We start from the raw sequence: 21,437 nt of genomic DNA on the forward strand, positions 1-21,437 counted from the left end.
CATAAGCCTTCTGAAAATCCAAGTGCACAGCATCAATCGATTCTCTTTGTCTACCCTGCTTGTTATTTCTTCAAAGAATTCCCACAGGTTCAGTGCTGACTACAAGTTCCCTGATCCTTACTAATTGACTCCAACATCTTCCCAACCAGTGAAGTCAGACTTTCTTCTTCTTCTACCCCTTCTTGAGAAGTGGTGTGACATTTGCCATTTTCCAGTCTTCCGGAAGCATTCCAGATTTCTAGTGATTTTTGAAAGAATGCCTCCATGGTCTCTTCAGCCATCCCATTCGGAATCCTGGGATGTAGACCGTCTGGTCCAGGTGAGTAATTCATCATCAGGCCTTTCGGTTTTCCAAGAGTCTTCTCTCTGGTAACTTCACACACTTCATGACCCCTGACACCTGGAGCTCCCACCAAAATGTGAGTGTCTTCCACAGGGAAGACTGATGCAGAATACTAATTCAGTTCCTGTGCCATTTCCTCGTCCCCCATCACTATCTCTCCAGCATTGTTTCCCAGCAATCCAATATCCACTCTTGCCTTTCTTTTACACTTTATGTATCCGAAGAAACTTTTGGCATCCTCTTTAATATTATTGTCATATTCCATCTTTACCTTAATGACATTTTTAGTTGCCCTTGGTTAGTTTTTAAAAGCTTACCAATCTTCTAACTTCCACTAATTTTTGCTCTAACTCCCTAAGAATCAGAATTTTTTACCTTTGCAGTTCCTTACCTCTACCTTCCAACCCTGTGTCACCTCTTTGACATGATCTGATTTCATTTTTTATCAACAGAGCCACTCCACTCCTTCTGTCTGCTGTGTCCCCTTTCAATACAATGTGTATCTTTGGACGTTAAACTCCAGCTGCAATCTTCTTTCAGCCACAAGGCAGTGCTGCCCACGATGTTATACCTGTAACATCGTAACACTTGTAACTGTGCTACAAGTTCATCTACCTTAATCTGTATACTGCACTCATTCAAACACAGCACCATCAGTCCTGTATTCACCCTTTTCAATTTTGTCCGCCTTTTACGTTGCAACTCTCCTGTGGACTGCAATTTTGCCCCAGCATCAGCCCCTCCTTGCTGGGAGTCTCACTACACGCGGCCTATGTTTGTAAACTAACTACCTCATCCTCAACACTATCACTCCGGTTCCCATCGCTCTGCCAAATTAGTTGAAACCCTCTGGAACAACATGATCAAACCTGCCCGCAGGGACATTTTAACCATTAAGACACCTGATCCAGGAGGAAGGGTGGAGTGTTAGTGCATGAGGGGCTTGCCTCGTGTTCCAGGGATGAGTGCTGCTTGGTAGATGTTAGCAGATCGGATGAGCTTTTGTTCCTTCAGCCTTGACCACAGTTGACCTCACTGGATGGCTTGCAACAGAGGACCATGTCTTCAGATCGGCTTCACTCACTGACACCTCACTTTTGCCCTTGGTGTCATGCTGGATTCTGTGGAGCAGACATTGTCCCTCCCAATGTCCGCCTCTTCCACTAACAGGCTGCCTCTGTGAAGTGGGGTGTGCCAGCCTGGGCATTTCCTGCTTGGGATTGCTCCCAGGCTCAGCAGTGACTGCTTCAGAAGTCACCACCATCTTAAGAACTACAGGTAGTGCTATTCGCAGGGTGCACAGGACTTTTCAAAGGACCCTCAGCTGCCGATGTAATCCTTCTAGGCACTTTCGTTAAAAACTCCACTAAAGAAGTACTTGGGCTCCCGCTTTTAGAGAGGCAAATAGTGAGAGGTTGGCATACTAATGCCCTGCATTTCTCCCATTGCAGGCAAATGGGATTAAGTTAGTTAGATACATTCGGCAGCATGGGCTTGGTGGGTAGAAGGGCCTGCTCCTGTGTATGCAAAAATCATGTGTCAAATACTAAAAGGGCAAACTTATATTATTGTCACATGTACCAAGATACAGTGAAAAGATTGTCTTGCATACTGTTGATACATAAAGCATTACAGAGTGATCTGAGGTGGAACAGGGTAAACAATAACAATGCAGAATAGAGAGTAAAGACTACAGAGAAAGTGCAGGTAAATGATAAATAGCAAGATCATAAGATAGCTTGTGAGGTGAAGGATCCATCTTACTGTTTGAGAGGTACATTCAAATGTCTGACAGCGGGATAGAAGCTGCCCTTCAGCCTGGTGGTATGTGCTTTCAGGCTTATTTATCTTCTGCCGAATGGGAGAGAGATGGATGGGGTCTTTGATCATGCCAACTGCTTTACTGATGCAGTGAGAACCATACAGAGAGTCAATAGAGGGGCGACTTGTTTCCATGATGTGCTGAACAGTGTCCACAACCCTCTGCAGTTTCTTGTGGTCACATGCAGCGCAGTTGCCATACTAAGACGTCATGCATCCAAATAGAAGGCATTCTACGGTGCATTATTAAAAAATGGGAAGGGCCAACAGGAACATGTCAAATTTCATTAGCCTCCTGACAAAGTGGAGACATCGAGTTTTTAGCCGTGACGTCAGCATGGTTGACCAGCACAGGCTACAGGTGATATTCACCCCTAGGAAACTTGAAACTTTCAACCTCAACATCATTGATGTAGATAGGAGCATATGCACCGCCCCCTTTCCTGAAGTCAATGGCCAAACCTATGCTGATTCTAAGGAAAACTATGCCATGTTTCCCACTTGGCACCATGTTCTTAAGGCTGTTGTATTCCTGACTGGCTATGTGGAACAAAATTGAAGACATCTCGATACGCAAAGTAACAGAAGTAAAAAGCATTTGCCTTCGTTTTATATTCCAGCTGCTTCCACAGTGACAGGCCAGTAATACAAGCTATGCAGGATTATTGAACTCACCATGTAACAGTATGACTATCTAGTGGTAATGCTCATTTATGTGAATAGCTGCCAAATAGACAGATGGAAGGGAATTAAGTAAAAATATTTGAGTTTAAGAAGCCAACATTGGCTAAGAGATGGTGCCCTGTCTCAGTCCCAGTACAGTCTGATCCTGCAGTGTTCAAATGTTGTGGAGTCCTCTTTTGATCAGAAAACAATAAATTCTGATGGTGAGGAATAAATTATAATTATTTTCAGATTTGTCATAAATTTGTATTACAGCATTACAACTAAATTTGGCAATTATTAGGGCCTCTTCTTAACACTCTTATAAGGCTACTTTCCTTGTTTATTATGGTGTGAGCTTAATTTTAAGTGTTAGATTTTAAGGAGCAAGACTGAGAATCTCAACAAATCATTGGGTAATATATTTTTAATTCATATCTGCCGTAAAAGGTTTATTTTCAGAATTATAAATGGCTGAAAGTCTTGGGACAGAATTAAGTCATTAAAGGAATTGTAAAGAATTTAAAATGAGCAATTTTTATCTAATGATGAAGCCTGCCTTAACCAGTATGAAAATCTTTTACTGTTGAAGCAGTAAGAAAATATTTTTACTGATTCAGTTTGGTTCCAGCTGTTCTGGGAAACCTGGGATGAAGTAATTGTCTGGCCATTAAGTTTTCTTCCATTTGAACTCAGTTAACCTTCACAGTAACACTTGTAGTGGTTTATAAAGCAGAGACAAATGCACTGTAATCCTGGCAAGGGCTCCAGCAATTCAGTCCAAAAACAAGAATACTTAAGACACCCAATGTAAGAGAAGAATGTTATGTGATTACAGTTGAATCTACTGGATAGAGGCCAAACTCAGATAACAGTTGAGCATGGATAAAACTGGCTACAATTTTGGCCACTTGTGAATATAGTTCTGTTGTTTTGGTGATATTCAACATTACAACTTTAAACCATGCTTTTCTCCTCTCCACCCATCTTGCAGTTTTCCAACTAGACCGCTAATTGCACTGTTGGCAGGTACTCGGAGATTAACAGAGGCACTGGTGCAGTTCAAATTAAAGAGCTGGGACACTGGGCAGAGTGCAGACATACACTGCATTTCACCAATGCTTTAAACTGCACTCATAAAACAACAAAGTGCAGAAACTGACCTTCAGCACATCTAATCTGTCATGATCTCCCTGGTCCTATCAACCTGTAATTGAGTACTCATATTAGCAAGGCCATTTCATTTTGAACCTTATGCAGTGATGGTAATGGGAAAAATCACATAAGCTAGTGAAAATTATTGCACTTTAAAAACAGCCTGGTCTAAAAGCCTTGGACACAAGAATCTGCAGAAGCTGGAATCTGGAACAGCAAACAATCTGCTGGAGATAACTCAGCAGGTCGAGCAGTATCTTTGGAGGGACAAAAGACTGAAGTTGCTGGAATCTGGATCAACAGCCAATCTACTGGAGAGTCCTGATGCAGGGTTTCAACATGAGACGTTGATAATTCTGTCTCCTCACCACACAGATGCTGCTTCAGCAGATTGTTGGCTGATGGGTCAAAAGTTTGTTGCACAGTGGTAAAATAACACCGCATGATGCAGTGGAAACATCACATTAATGCAGGGTGATTCAGGCTTGCCAATATTTCAGACTGTCGTAGTGTCAGTTACAGATACCCTCGTTCCATCATTGGTGTGGTTTTCCTTTACATCAGTCTGATAAATGACAGATGCAGCTCACTCAGGGAAGAGACAGGAGCAACGTTATTTAAAGGGACAGTCCCTGTCAACCTGTTTGCCATACTGCATCCTCCATACAGACAGACAGCTTACCATCCTCCGTGGAGTCCTGGGAAGAGGACGGATGGGACACCATTGGACATCACGTCACAACCTCAGTAGCAACACAAAGGCTCAGCACCCAACCCTTTTCCCACAGAACAACGTCCTTGATTCCATCTCTCTCAGAACGAGTGTTGGTGTCAGCTTCATTTCCACCTGACAGTCTCATTGACCAGTCCACATGACCTCGTGCACCAGCCTGGACATCCCCCATGGTCACACCCACTCGACCTTCGGATCATACTGAGCTGCGGCTGCCAACGGACTCCACGGTTTGCCTCTCACCAGAGAGATCGTGGATTCTCTTTGCCCATGTTCCCCGACCTTGCCTGCTCCTCCTCCAATGCACAGGAGCAGGCATGCGGCCATGGATTTTGTACCCGTTGCCCAGATGTTTACTACCATTGAAGGTGTAACGTATACAGCATTTGTAACAACGGCTGTCAGTCACTTTATGGAGATCATTCTGTGACTAGCTGTTCTCTGTACGTTACAACAATACATCATGTAGAATCTTCCTTTGTGGAGTAAGCACATGGTATAAGCGTTATCTTGTCCAAGTCCTTTGAAGTGTTTTGTTAGCTTTCTGGCTATTCTCTACCATCTCGGAGGGGTTGCAAAGAGCACTAGCTGAGCAGTTGATGAAATTTAGATGCCATGCCTGAACTGGGCACCAAACAGCAGGCATGAGCCTTATCAAATGAGAAGACAAGCAGGCATGAGCCCGCAGGCAGTGTAATCCTGTTGCAGTAAAACGTACTGGAACAAATAAGGAAACTGACCAATGGACTTCAGGCAAGTGGCATCTCTGAAGAATGTGAATATTACGGCTTTGAATGTAAACCAGAGCACCCCGTTGGTCACAAGGTGAAAGTTACTTGCAACATCCGTTAATGTTGCTTTCAGCTCCTATTCTGCCTTTTGGCTCCTCCTTCATGTCATACATTTCCTTCAGTGGGGCATCTGAAAACTCTAAATGAGACTTGGAGAATCTAACTACATTGCAGCCCACTTGACAGTGAAAACTAATTGACCATTACAGGTTCTTTACACGACCTGGAGCAGGGAGAACCCTCTTATACTTCAAAAAGCACCAACATTTTGGGTTGATAATGCCTGTTTTACAGATTTGAAGGATTTAGTCACCAAAGAACAAATTATTTATGAAATCTAGATGACCAGCTTGAGGGAATGGCTACAATGGGAGACCAAGGTACATAAGACATAGAAACAATACTGCATGGGAACAGGCCCTTAAGCCCACAATGTCTGTGCTAACCGTGATACCAAATTCAATCAAACCCAGCTGCCTTCATGTCTGCCTATCTAAATGCCTCAAACACCGCTTTTGTGTCTACTTCCACCACCAACCCTCCACATCAAAAACAAAAATATCCTGCACACCTCTCTCAGTCTAAAGCCACATCCTCTGGTATTAGACATTTCCACAATGGAACGAAGACTCTATCTATGGTTTTCATAAGTTTATAAAACTCTGTTCTCAACCTCTGACACTCCAGGGAAAACATTCCAAGTTTGTCCAACCACTCATATAGCTCATACCCTCTAATCAAGGCAATACCTTAGTGAACCTCTTCTGCACTTTCTCCAAAGTCTCCACGCCCTTCCCACAATGGGAAAACCAGAACTACAAAAGTACATCCAGACGTGTAAAGCTGAGGAACTGTCCTAAGCTAGACCAGAGTTGCTGGATGTCCCACTGAAGGAAATATATGCTGTAAAGGAGGAGTTAAAAGGCAGAATAGGGGCTGCAGCCAACATTAATGGATGCATCAAGTAATGTAGAAGGCAACATGAGTTGCTGAAAACAATTGCCATGCTGTGGGCAGGACTGTGAATGATATGGACTGGAAAACATGTCTACAAAGCATAGAGTGAAGAGGACATCCCATCCCATCGATCAGATGAAGTAGGGACATGATCAAATTCAGGCCTTGAGTTGGAAACAAACAAGGTCAGTTATGCAGAAAGGACATATGCATCGACAATGGACACCCAATGCAATTGAGACCCAGAGCAGCAGGCAACTCCAAAGTGTGTTCTCGTGACTGCTAAGGAGAAACTTGAATCCATATTGGGCAGACTAACTGAGCTGAGGATAATGGCCTGAGTGTTCAGTTTGGTGCGTGCTGAGAAATCAAGTGGCAAGCTGAGAACGTGAAAATGATTGACTATGTTGAAGATATTTCGGTAAAGCAATAACTAAAATTGTTGGAAATACTCCACAGGTCAGTAGCATCAAGGGAAAGAGAAAACATTGAAGTTTTAGATGAAGGGTTATTGACCTATTTCTCTCCCCGTAATGCTATCTAACTTATTGATTTAATTCCAGCATCTTTTATTTAGAAACATCGAAACATAGAATACCTACAGCGCAATACAGGCCCTTCGGCCCACAATGCTGTGCTGAACATGTACTTTAGAAATTGAGTTGCCTATGGACTCGGACCCCAAGATCCCTCTGATCCTCCACACTGCCAAGAGTCTTACCATTAACACTATATTCTGTCATCATATTTGACCTACCAAAATGAACCACATCACACTTGTCTGGGTTGAACTCCATCCGCCACTTCTCAACCTAATTTTGCATCCTATCAATATCCCACAGTAACCTTTGACACCCCTCCACACTATTCACAACTCCACCAACCTTCATATTATCAGCAAATTTACTAACCCATCCCTCCACTTCTTCATACAGGTCATTTATAAAAATCACGAGGAGTAGGGGTCCCAGAACAGATCCCTGAGGCACACCACTGGTCACTGACCTCCATGCAGAATATGACCTGTCTACAACCAATCTTTGCCTTCTGTGGGCAAGCCAATTCTAGATCCACAAAGCAAGGTTCCCTTGGATCCCATGCCTCCTTACTTTCTCAATAAGCCTTGCATGGGGTACCTTATCAAATGCCTCACTGAAATCCATATACACTATATCTACGGCTCTACCTTCATCAATGTGTTCAGTCACATCCTCACAAAATTCTATCAGGCTCTTAAAGCATGACCTGCCTTTGACAAAGCTATACTGACTATTCCTAATCATACTATACCTCTCCAAATGTTCATAAATCCTGCCGCTCAGGATCTTCTCCATCAACTTACCAACCACTGAGGTAAGACTCACTGGTCTATAATTTCCAGGGCTATCTCTACTCCTTTTCTTGAATAAGGGAACAACATCTGTAACTCTCCAATCCATCGTAACCTCTCCCGTCCTCATTGATGATGCAGAGTTCATTGCCAGAGGCTCCTCCCTCGCCTCCCACAGTAACCTGGAGTATATCTCATCCAGTCCCAGTGACTTATCCAACTCGATGCTTTCCAAAAGCTCCAGCGCATCCTTTTTCTTAATGTCTCTATGGTCAAGCTTTTCAGTCCGTTCTAAGTTGCCAAGATCCTTTACCATAGTGAATACTGAAGCAAAGTACTCATTAAGTACCTCCTCTTCTTCCTCCGGTTCCATACACACTTTTCCACCGTCACACTTGATGAGTCCTATTATCTCACGTTTCATCTTCCTGCTCTTCACATACTTGTAGAATGCCTTGGGGTTTTCCTAAATCCTGCTCACCAAGGCTCCCCTTCTGGCTCTCTTAACTTCATTCTTAACTTGCTTCCTGCTAGCCTTATAATTTTCTAGATCTCTATCATTACCTAATTTTCTGAACCTTTCGTAAGCTTTTCTTTTCTTCTTGACTAGATCTTCAACAGTCTTTGTACACCATGGTTCCTGTACCCTACCATCCTTTCCTTGTCTCACTGGAATGTACCTATGCAGAACCCCACAAAAATATCCCCTGAACATTTGCCTCATTTCTTCCGTAAATTTCCCTGAGTACATCTGTTCCCAATTTATGCTTCCAAGTTCTTGCCTGATAGCTTCATATTTCCCCTTACTCCAATTAAATGATTTCCTAACTTGTTTGTATCTATCCCTCTCCAATGCTATGGTAAAGGAGATAGAATTGTGATCACTATCTCCAAAATGCTCTCCCACTGAGAGACCTGACACCTGACCAGGTTCGTTTCCCAATACCAGATCAAGCACAGCCTCTCTTCTTGTAGGCTTATCTACATATTGTGTCAAGAAACCTTCCTGAACACACCTAACAAACTCCACCCCATCTAAAGCCCTCACTCTAGGGAGATGCCAATCAATATTGAGGAAATTAAAATCTCCCACCACAACAGCCCTGTTATTATTACACCTTTGCAGAATCTGCAAGTACTGCTCATCCACTTTGTTCATGATGCTTCTTGCATTAAAATAGACACATCTCAAACCATTGAGCGTATCCCTTCTCTATCACCTGCCTATCCTCCCTCTCATGCTCTCTACAAGCTTTATCTATTTGTGAGCCCCTTCCTCCATCTCATCAGTTCGGTTCCCCCCCACCCCCCCCAGCAATTCTAGTTTAAACTCTCCCCAATATCCTTAGCAAACCTCCCTGCCAGGATATTGGTCCCCCTCAGATTCAAGTGCAACCCATCCTTATTGTCCAGGTTACGCCTGCCCCAAAGGAGGTCCCAATGATCCAGAAATCTGAATCCCTGCCCCCCTGCTCCAAACCCTCAGTCAAGACTCTTATCCTCCACCTCACTCTATTCCTATGCTCACTGCCATGTGGCACAGGCAGTAATCCCGAGATTACTACCCTTGTGGTCCTGCTTCTCAGCTTCCTTCCTAACTCGCTGTATTCTGTTTTCAGGACCTCCTCCTGAATTTAGTTTTGAGTCGCAGATCAGATGCAGGCCCTTCCAGGCAGTCCATGCCAACCACCTCAGAGGATGTTTTTGTAAATTTATTTAGGTTTGCAGCTTGATAGCAGGCCCTCCTGGCCCAATGAGTCTGTGCCACCCAACTAAACACGTAACAAATTAACCTACTAAATCGTACATATTTCAAATGTGGGAGGAAACCCAGGCAGTCACAGGGAGAACATTCAAGTTCCTTACAGACAACGGTGGAATTGAACCTGGGTCACTGACACTGCAGTAGCATTGCGTGATTCTCTACACTACAGTTTTGTTAGATCTGGACATCAAAAGCTTTCATCGAGCAGGATTTGAAGAATGGTTATAGAGCATGATGAGGAGAGCTTATTTCACAGGTTTCAATGCATCATTTGATGGACGCTGTTGGGCAACAATGCCACTCACAACAATCACAGCACCAGAGGAACTGGCTGTACATTTGAAGGTCAGTATTGGGTATAGTGGACAGCATGTGAATGTTAGTTTTTGGTGAAGGAGAAACAATGGGAGAAGTAATCTTAAACCAAGATTGGAAGTTGAGATTCCTGTTAAGAAGATGAGGAAACTCAAAACTGGTTCAGCAAAAATTTGAAGTTTGCAATAAAGAAGCTGCTTGCTTGGGTCACATTTGCCAGAGGAGCCTGAAACCAGATGAGGTGAGGCAGTAATGGAGATCCAAGTCCATCTGATGTCGATAAAGTCCAAGGTCATCTGGAGTTTGTCAACTACCCAAGGAAGTTCCTGTCCCACGTAAATGAGATGTAGAAGTCAGTCCGTGTCCTTATCAACAAGCAGGTGGAACGATGTTGGTTCAACTCTTGAGTATCCAGACGAACGAATGACTTACGGTCAAGTATCTAAAAGAAGATTTCCAGAGAGAACAAATTAAAGTGTCACGGCTGCTCAACATGATCAGAGGACACTAGTAATCTCCTCTAAATCCAGCATAAAACTGCAAGTCCCATCAGTTCACTTGATCAGAATGTAAGCTCGGTTGCTCCATGATTTCATTTGAAATTGGAGTAAATCTGAAATAGTGTAGCCCATTTGATGTATCAGTCTCTTCAACTATAGATCCCCCTTCACAGTCCGAGAGCCACCTTCAGACTTGCATCTCCCTCAAGGCATCTGTAAAGCAAACACAGCACTGCAGTTGTGCAGCGTTGAGCTTGACGCATATCTATTCATCTGTCATTCATCAGTTTTTCATGATCATTACTGAAATGAACAGGTACCTTCTCATCCTTTCTATAATCCACTGACCTTTCCTCACCTACTGCGTTAAAGGTTCTAATCCTGAACCACATCTCTCTGCAGTTTCATAGTAAGTTACTCTCCTGATTCGACAAGTACTCTAGTTAAGTAGGGATTATCCCTTTTCCCGCTGATCAACCGACAACCCTTCAGTCCGCAACTCCTACCCTGCTGAACAAACAGAATTTCTCTGTGTGCAGAGAATAGCTATCGACCCATTGAATCAACCTCATCAAATCATTCTTTCTCAGCTCTCTAGCCTCCTTCACACCCCCTTACCCCACTCCATGTGTACTGCTTTTCCCAAGTTGACAGCTTTCGGTTTATTCCCTCGAACTTCCTGTCTGAACTTTCCTAGCTTTAAAAACTTATCACCAGCAATCTTTCACCCATGTCCCCTAATCTTGCTCTTCCTTGCTTTGCATCTGTTTCCTTTCGCCTCTGGAAAGCACCTTCAGATGGTTCTCTCCACCTAAGTCCCACATTAATAAATGTGTTCTTGAGATTTGCATACTGCACTTTTCCCTTTCAGTAGTTGTTCCAAATGAATTCATAGTCAGCCATGAAATGTGAGTTGAGTCAAACACAACCTAGAGCAGGAAACTGTTGCCAGTTTTCCTTCCTAGCTGGACATCCATAAACCACTTATTTTTACAGGCAACTCAATAAGCTTTCTTTATGCCAGCCCGTAAATAACCAGTTTTGTTGAATTAGAAATGGAGAAAGAATCATACTCAATGGAGGTGCCTTTTGGGAAAGGCTGCTTTTTAATTTGGATATTATTTACACATTATTTCTTTTATAACCATATAACAATTACAGCACGGAAACAGGCCATCTCGGCCCTTCTAGTCCTTGCCAAACGCTTGCTCTCACCTAGTTCCACTGGCCCGCACTCAGCCCATAACCCTCCATTCCTTTCCTGTCCATATACCTATCCAATTTTTTTTTAAATGACAAAATCGAACCTGCCTCTACCACTTCTACTGGAAGCTCATTCCAAACAGCTACCACTCTCTGAGTAAAGAAGTTCCCCCTCGTGTTAACCTTAAACCTTTGACCCCTAACTCTCAACTCATGTCCTCTTGTTTGAATCTACCCTACTCTCAATGGAAAAAGCCTATCCACGTCAACTCTATCGATCCCCCTCATAATTTTAAATACCTCTATCAAGTCCCCCCTCAACGTTCTATGCTCCAAAGAGTAAAGACCTAACTTGTTCAACCTTTCTCTGTAATTTAGGTGCTGAAACCCAGGTAACACTCTAGTAAATCTCCTCTGTACTCTCTCTATTTGGTTGACATTTTTCCTATAATTCGGTGACCAGAACTGTACACAATACTCCAAATTTGGCCTCACCAATGCTTTGTATAATTTTAACATTACATCCAACTCCTATACTCAATGCTCTGATTTAAAGGCCAGCATACCAAAAGCTTTCTTCACCACCCTATCCACATGAGATTCCACCTTCAGGAAACTATGCACTATTATTCCTAGATCACTCTGTTCTACTGCATTCCTCAATGCCCTACCATTTACCATGTATGTCCTATTTGGATTATTCCTACCAAAATGTAGCACCTCACACTTACCAGCATTAAACTCCATCTGCCATCGCCCAGCCCACTCTTCTAACTGGCCTAAATCTCTCTGCAAGCTTTGAAAACCTACTTCATTTTTCACAACACCACCTATTTTAGTATCATCTGCATACTTACTAATCCAATTTGCCACCCCATCATCCAGATCATTAATGTATATGACAAACAACATTGGACCCAGTAGTGATCCGTGAGGCAGACCACTAGTCACCGGCCTCCAACCTGACAAACGGTTATCCACCATTACTCTCTGGCATCTCCCATCCAGCCACTGTTGAATCCATTTTACTACTTCCATATTAATACCTAACGATTGAACCTTCCTAACTAACTTTATGTGTGGAACCTTGTCAAAGGCCTTACTGAAATCCATATAGACAACCTTCACTGCTTTACCCTCGTCAACTTTCCTAGGAACCTCTTCAAAAAATTCAATAAGATTTGTCAAACATGACTTTCCATGCACAAATCCATGTTGACTGTTCCTAATCAGATCCTGTCTATCCAGATAATTATATATATCATCTCTAAGAATACTTTCCATTAATTTACCCACCACTGATGTCAAATTTACAGGCCGATAATTGCTAGGTTTACTCTTAGAACCCCTTTTAAACAATGGAACCACATGAGCAATATGCCAATCCTCCGGCACCATATTTTATGTAATATGTTCTATTTACTGACCTTGTGTATTGGCAATACTGACAATATACTTACGAATGCATCAACAAGGACACAAGTATTATAGCGTGGAACCTTGGAAGGATTCTTCTGCTGAAGTGGAATGCCTGGGAAATGGACTATGTGCCATTAGGTCACAAGGTCTGTTTGCCACAAATTACATTATGACAGACCTGCTCGGTCAAAGCTGGAGGTGCTCGACAATTCAGCCAGCAAAAGGAAGTGTCCTTTTGAATTCCTTTCCACAAGTGTCGGGATGTTCTGGTAGGATTTTACCAAGTGTTTTAATGATACATGGGCAATAACATCAACCTGTACTGCAAATGGACTCTCTTCCGAAAGCAAGGCAGGTTGGGCACATGCTGATAGATTGTTAGAAAACTGGGCAGGGAGCATGATAAAATTCTAATGATCATCCTCAGTGCTTCACTCTTCAACTCACTGCCATAGTAGAGCATTAAAATGTGCCTGTAAATTAGTTAGAGGCTGGTTAATTATCATGCATCATTTGAGAGGGTAACAGTTGATAGATTTTTACTTGGCTTTGTTTATCATTTCTCTTGACCCTGTAAATTAGACTTTCGGTTAAGTGACAAGTGTGTTTTCTCTTTTTAAATGTTGTTTCTAGAATGGGACGAGTTTCCATGTCTTTGATCAGGGCAGGTTTGCTAAGGAAGTGCTGCCTAAATACTTCAAACACAACAACATGGCCAGCTTCGTGAGGCAGCTAAACATGTGTAAGTGATACCACCAGTTGTCCTAGATGGTTGTTTTGGACAGGTTGAGGTGCACTGCAAATACTGTGTATCTGAGTCTAATGTCATTATGCGTTACCACCTACCTTCTTGTATTCCATCTCTCCTTGAAATAAAGGTTAATGCTCCTTATAATTTTTCTAATTAATCAACCTTTTAATTGTTAACTTAATTACCCCTTTTCATGTTTTTTAGATTGATGCTAGTTTGCTGTTCCAAAATCTCTTTGCTAAGAGGCCCAATATTTAGTAAGCAATCACATGAGTAATTCTTACACCCAAAGTGGATGACTTTTTACACCCTGGCATTCAATTCCATCTTCCATTTTTCCCCACTCATTAAATGCATCATTATTCCTTTGCAATTCCAACTTAATGTCCCTTCTAAATTAATGATTGCACTGTTGTACAGCAAAGGAATGCCAGATAATATAGAACATCAACTTTTCACTATCCTCAACATTGCCAGTTAATAGTGTAGTGGTTTGGTTCCTGGAATAGCAGCCTATGTTCTGGACCACTGGCCAAGGGACATGAGTTCAAGTCCCACCATAGCAGCTGGGGAATGTAAATTAATCTCATTAAATAAATCTGGAATTAATAAAAAAACTGAAACAATTGATCCATCATTAAAAAGTCAATTGGTTCATTAATGTCCTTCAGGAAAGAAAACCTGTTGGCCTGGCCTACCAATGAGGTTCTTGATTACTTCCTCACTTCAGGAGAAATTAGAGGTGTACATATTGACACAGTCAGTGAACCACATTCTGTGAATGAATAAAGAAAAATGAGAAATGGAAGCTCTGTGTGTCCCTCTGTAGATTCAGAGAACATAGAAAAGAGTTTGTTAGCCAACCATCACGGATGCTAAACCCAATAAATAGAACATGCTTTAGCCATTTGATGTTTGTGCTCATTGATATTTGTTTTAAATTGTCTGAATCTTTGCCTCTTTCAATGATTGTTTATAAACAGTTGACTAGAAAAATGAATTTTGAAAATAAGAATGGCAACTAAAACCTGATTTAGGTTCCAGAGGAACTGCTGCTACTGTGTTGGGAGTTGCTAACACACAGACCTATTCAATTGTAGCTATCCCAAAATGGAGCAGGAGGGGTGAGAATTAGAACTGAAGAGTGAGCTAGCAGAATCTGAAGTGGGAATGGTGAAATGCAATCTTCTGATTAGGCTTTTGTGGTATCTTTCCTTTCAGTTAGTCCTAACGAAGGGTCTCGGCCCTAAACGTCGACAGCGCTTCTCCCTATAGATGTTGCCTGGCCTGCTGTGTTCCACCAGCATTTTGTGTGTGTTGTTTGAATTTCCAGCATCTTTAGATTTCCTCGTGTTTGCTAGACAAAAGAGAGTCAGTGGATGTTGTTTACTTGGATTTTCAGAAGGCCTTTGACAAGGTGCCACACGAGGTTGCTAAACAAGATAAGAGCCCGTGGTATTACAGGTATGATACAGAAGATTAGCTGACTGGCATAAGGCAAAGAGTGGGAATAAAGGGGGCCTTTACCGTTTGGCTGCTGGGGGCTAGTGGTATTCCACAGATGTTGGTCTATGGTCTGTTACTTTTCACATTATATTTTAATGGTCTAGATGATGAAATTCAGTGTAGGGAAATGTGTGATCATGCACTTTGGTTGAAGGTATAAAGGTGTAGACTATTTCCTAAATGAGGAGCAAATTCAGGCCTTATTTAGAGTGTTGTGAGCAGTTTTGGGCCCCATATGTAAGAAAAGATATGCTGGTAGTGGAGAAGGTTCAGAGATTTACGAGAATGATCCCAGGAATGAAAGGGTTAATTGTTGAGGAGCATTTGATGCTTCTGGGATTGCACTCACTGGAGTTTAGAAGAATGAGGGGGATCGCATTAAAATCTACTGAATATTGAAAAGCATTAATGGAATGGATGTGGAGAGGATATTTCCAATAGTGAGAGTGTAGAACCGGAGGGGACAGTCTCAAAAGAGAAGGACGTTTCTTTCGAATAGAGATGAGAAGGAATTTCTTTAGCCAGAGAGTGGTGATCTGTGGAATTCATTGCCACAATGGAGGCAAAGTCATTAGGTATATTTGGGTGGTTGATAGGTTCTTGATTAGTTAGGGCTTTGGGGGCTATGGGGAAAAAGCAAAAGAATAGGCTTGTGAGGGAAAATAAATCAGCCATGATAGACTGGCAGAGCAGACTCAGTGGGCTGTATAGCTTAATTCTGATTCTGATCCTATGTCCAGTCTTATGGTCTAAGTTTATGAAGTAATGTCTTTGAGAAAAACAAAAGCAAATAAACTCATTGAGTCAGAAGGGGATCGATGAGTAGAGAACTGAAAATGGTATAGTATTATCATGGAATAGTTGACTATTTGCCTTGACCTCACTCACATTCCTATAATTTCTGTTTCCTAATCTTTGTACTTCAAGTTATTGGTCATTGATTATCATTGGGATTAATGTTCTAAACTCACGTGTGTAGGATGGGATCCTTGCTACCCCTCTGCTCAGAAACTGGAAGACATTACATGAATCTTTTATCTACTTCAAGCCAATCCCTAACGTACTGAAACGTCTTGCAGGAACTGAAGCGGCTTCATAGTAAATTAATTTTGCTTTCCGAAAGATAACTTCTGAATTGCATTATGGACATAAATTATCTTTTGAGAAATTTCAAAATGTTCATATCCTATCAAGTCAATCAACTGTTGGGTTAGAGAGAGGAGAAAGTTTGCACCTGATACAGGAGTTGAGCTGGAAGTCCTTCAGCTGTGTTTCTGGTTCTGCTTCACCTGCTCAATCAACCCTATAGGCCAAAAGATTGGAAGGACCCATTCTTCCAACTGACGAATTTTGGTGGCTAAATCTAAGACCGTTTCTTTCTACGAGTTAAAAACATAAGTTCTGTGATACGAGATTCTGAATGGAAAAATGGAAAAGAGGATTGGATACAGCATCACAAATATGTTTCCTGATTTGGATTTGCTGTAAGCATAAACCATATCATTTATTGATCACACCTTCTCATGTCCTGTCTTTCCATTCTTCTGTTTCCAGGTGTAAAGGAAATGGTTTGTTATTAATAACATACAGATAATTCAGTGTATCCTATTTGGTGCTGGCGTTACCTCCAGGTGGATGTTGGCAGAAATCATCAGTTCTGTCCTCAGTCACTTTATGGTAAAACTCTTGGAATCAGTCATCCTGTTGTTTGGAAATTCCAATGGATTGGCATCTGTATCATGAGTGCCAATTCCAACCGAACCATGGTTCCCATGTTCCTTTTGACACACTAAGGCTCTTGCTTCTGCACTCACTTCAAATCCACTGGGTTCAGTTTCCCTTTAAGCTCACCTGGGTCCTATTCCCCACACTTCCTTTAAACTTCCATAATATCAGATGGTCTAGAAAATCTGTCAGACCAGCATCACCAAATTCCCTAGGGCCCTGGTTAAAGGGAGTTTTCTGCAATTGTTAATTCTGCATGAGACCATAAGATGGCCATTGAGCCCATCGAGTCTGTTTTGCTATTCCATCATGGCTGCCTTATTATGCCTTTCAACCCCATTCTTTTGCCTTCTCCCCATAACCATTGGAACTCCTAACCAATCTAGAACTTATCAACCTCTGCTTTAAATACACTCAGTGACTTGGCGCCTACAGCTATCTGTGACAATCAGTTTCACATATTCACTATCTTCTGGCTAATAAAAATTCCTTATCATCTATTTTCTAAATGGACATCTTTCTTTTCTGAAGTTGTGCCCTCTGGTCAGAAACTCATCCAGTATAAGAGACATCTTCTCCATGTCCATTCTATCTAGGCCATTCAATGTTCAAAAGCTTTAATGATAGTCCCCCTCATTCTTCCACACTCCAGTGAGTACAGGTTCGGAGCCATCTAGTGTGCCTCATGCATTAACCCGTTCATTCCCGGAATCCTTCTCATGAACTTCCACGGGGTCCCTCTCCGATGCCAGGATATCTTTTCTTAAATAAGGGGCCCAAAACTGCTCACAATACTCCAAGTGCAGTCTGATCAATGCCTTACAAAACCTCAGCATTATATCCTTGCTCTTATATTCTAGTCCTCTTGAAATGAATACTAACATTGCATTTTCCTTCCTTACCACCGACTCAACCTCCAAAGTAACCTTTAGGGAGCTCCAAAGTCCATTTTGCACCTCTGATTTTTTAAAATTTTCTCCCCATTTAGAAAATAGTCTACACTTTTATTTCCTCCACCAAAGTGCATGACCATGCACTTCCCTACATGGTATTCCATCTGCCACTTCTTTGCCCATTCTCCCAATCTATTTCAGTCCTCCTTCAAACGTCCTGCTTTCTCATCTGTACCTGCCCTCTGCCAGTCTTCATATCATCTGCAACTTGGCCACAAAGCCATCAATTCAGTCCTCCAAATCATTGACATATAACATGAAAAGAAGCAGTTCCAATACCAACGGCTGCGGAATCAGTAGTGGAAAGAGGGAGCAGTTTCAGGTTCCCCGGGGTTAGCATTTCTGAGGATCTATCCTGGGCCCAACGTAACACAAAAGTCACAACAGTGACTTGAAAGTAGGATTTTGAGGTTTTTTTTGATGTTTTCAGTAGGATTCTGAGGTTAGGTATGTCACTTGCAAATTTATACAGAAGTATCAATTATACAGCTTCTATCACCCAAGACAACTCCGCCTTCATGTAGGACTTGGGTCCGGGTGCACCTGTCCCGCTGAAGGAGCTCTGTCTATGACGAGTGTTTGGCGCCAGAAAAATAACCAGACCGGTGGTGGTGTCACCTAAAATCACTGAAGTCTCCGGCAGCAGGGAGATGGATTCCAAGCTTTGGTGGAGGATTGTCTTTGTACAACAACAGCAAAGGCTGGGCAATGTCCAGTTAGGAACACCAGTAGAGGTCAAATGCTCTCATTGGATGAGCACTGTGGCAACAGAAGGCAACGGCAAACCACTGTTGAAATTTCTGCCTAGTCAATCATGGAGAGAAACAAAAGGATGAAACCAGACAACAGCGTGAATGGAGTTGATTCTAATCAACAGAACAACACCTCACTCGGGAGGGGTAATCATGTGCTGCAGGTGACATCAGACCGTCATCCAGATACTGTAAGCAATGGGGAAAGGCTAAGGGTAGCAACATGGAACATCCGTACACTTCACCAGAAGGGAAAGTTGGACAACACATTAAATGAAATGAAAAGGTTGGAAGTTGATATCTTAGGCCTGTCAGAAATTAGATGGACCAACAGTGGCAAATTCACTAAGAATAGTCCTCCGATAATGTATTCTGGAGGTCAACAGCATATGTATGGATTTGGAATTATTTTAAACAAACAAGTATCAAAATGTCTTATGCGATGCTGGATGATATCCGACCGGCTGCTTTTAGTTAAATTAAGGGGTAACCCTTCTAACATTAGCGTAATCCAAGCCTATGCACCAACAAATGATGTGGATGAAGAGGATATCATTAAGTTTTATGAAGATCTCAACAGTGCTTATGAGCAATGTAAATCTCAGGATATAAAACTGGTCACGGGAGATTTTAACTCCAGAATTGGACAGGAAAGGGTTGATAACATCATAGGACCTTTTGGATTAGGGGAGAAGAATGAAAGTGGAGAAAGGTTTACTGTGCCACGTAGATTGTGTACTTGGATTAGCCCTAGAGATAGAACAAGGAATCAAATAGATTTCATTACTATCAATGAATGCTTTAGAAATAATATCACATATTCTAAAGCCTACCCAGGGGTGGACTGTGGTTCAGATCACCATCCAGTAATAGCTACCATCAAAACAAGATTAAAGAAACTGAAACGTGGAAAAAAGAGAAAGAAGTATATGTTGGGAGAACTTAAAAAAGATAGCCTACTTAAGCAAGAATTCAAAACAGCTGTAAAAGAGCACCTCTATGAAAACATAACACCTATTTGGGACAGATTTAAATATGCTATACAGCAATCAGCAGAGGAGATAATCCCAGCACAAGAAATCCAACCAACAAGGGATGGATAACCCAAGAAATTGTAGATCTGATGGAACAAAGAAGGTTGGTGAAGAATTATGAAGAACAATACAGAGAGCTAGACAGACAGACCAGACAATTGTGCAATATTGCAAAGGAAGAATGGCTGAATCAAAAATGAATGAAGTAGAAGGCCATATTAACAACAGCAAAGAAATGCACAAGAAAATTAAGGAAATTACTGGAATTAAGAAAACCTCCTTTACAGGATGCATAAGATCAGCAGATGGATCCATACTAACAGATCCAGATAAAGTATGTAAAAGGTGGATTCAGTATATAGAGCAGCTGTTTGAAGATAATAGAGGGGAACCCCCAGATATTAAGCACCCTAATTCTGGCCCACCTATTACCAAAGAAAAAATAACTAAAGCAACGAAAAGCATGTAACATGGTAAAGCCACTGGACCTGATGAAATTTCAGTGGAAATGATACAAGCCCTAGAAGATCTGGGCATAGATATTCTTTTTGAACTGTTTAATGGCATATATGAGTCTGGTGTATTGCCTGATGATCTCTTGAAATCAGTATTTATAATTCTGCCAAAAATTCCTAGAACTGTTGACTGTGAAAATTATAGAACAATCAGTCTTATGAGTTACATAATAAAGATTTTGTTGAGAATTGTTCTGAGTCAAATTAAAAATAAGGCCAGAAACTTCTAAACTGCAATATGGGTTTACTGAGGATAGAGGAACTAGGAACGCAATTTTCATACTATGAATGCTTTCAGGAAGAGCAATTGAATATCAAAATGATGTCTTTTTATGTTTTATTGCTTTCACTAAAGCATTCGACAAAGTGCAACATGAAAAATTATTTCAAATTCTAGCTAAACTAAACATTGACAGAAGGAACCAACAACTGCTTCAAAATTTATATTGGAACCAAATGGAGGCGGTAAAATTGATGATAATATAAGCAGTTGGACTAAAATTCAAAGAGGAGTTAGACAGGGATGCATTGCCTCTCTGGAATTATTTAATATCTATAGTGAAATGATTCTCAGAGAAATAGAAGACCTAGATGGGATAAAAATTGGAGGTGTCAACATCAACAATATTAGATATGCAGATGATACCACCCTAATAGCAAGTGCTGCAGAAGACCTACAAATCCTCCTAGACAAAGTAGTACAAACAAGTGCAGATTTTGGTCTAACCATCAACTGTAAAAAAAAACCAAATGTATTGTAATATCAAAACAGCAAGATAATCGCAGCTGCCAATTGTACATTGGTAACCAAGAGATTGAACAAAAGACCAGCTTTAATTACCTTGGTAGCTTTATATCACAAGATGCTAGAAGTAAAGTAGAAATAAAAAGAATTGCCTTCGCCAAAACCAAATGAAACCCATTTTTACCAACAGACACATTTCTATGACAACAAGGCTTAGGCTACTAAAATGCTACATCTGGTCAATCTTGCTGTATGCTTCCGAAACGTGGACTATAACACCAGAACTCCAAAGAAACTTAGAAGCAACAGAAATGTGGTTTCTTAGAAGAATGCTGAAAATATCATATAGAGATAGAGACAGTACTCCAACGTGCCCATACAAAAATATCTTTAATGAGAACATTAAATGAGAGGAAACTTAAATTCCTGGGCCATGTCATCAGAAAGGGAGAAATAGAATG

At 41.5% G+C, this 21,437-nt stretch overlaps 1 protein-coding gene across 3 annotated transcripts in view; it reads left to right on the forward strand.

Moving 5' to 3' along the window:
• The window catches only part of hsf4 (heat shock transcription factor 4), a 90,992-nt gene that overhangs the window by 9,444 nt on the left and 60,111 nt on the right, over positions 1-21,437 (forward strand). For 2 of the 3 annotated variants that reach the window (XM_073070587.1, XM_073070589.1), the window contains exon 2: positions 13,629-13,737. The exons of the other annotated variant lie outside the window; for it this stretch is intronic. In XM_073070587.1, the coding sequence (XP_072926688.1) occupies positions 13,629-13,737 (109 nt within the window). The remainder of the gene's footprint in view (positions 1-13,628; positions 13,738-21,437) is intronic. 3 annotated transcript variants of the gene reach the window in all.

This window comes from Hemitrygon akajei, chromosome 17, assembly GCF_048418815.1.
Source record: "Hemitrygon akajei chromosome 17, sHemAka1.3, whole genome shotgun sequence".
Classification (NCBI taxonomy): domain Eukaryota; kingdom Metazoa; phylum Chordata; class Chondrichthyes; order Myliobatiformes; family Dasyatidae; genus Hemitrygon; species Hemitrygon akajei.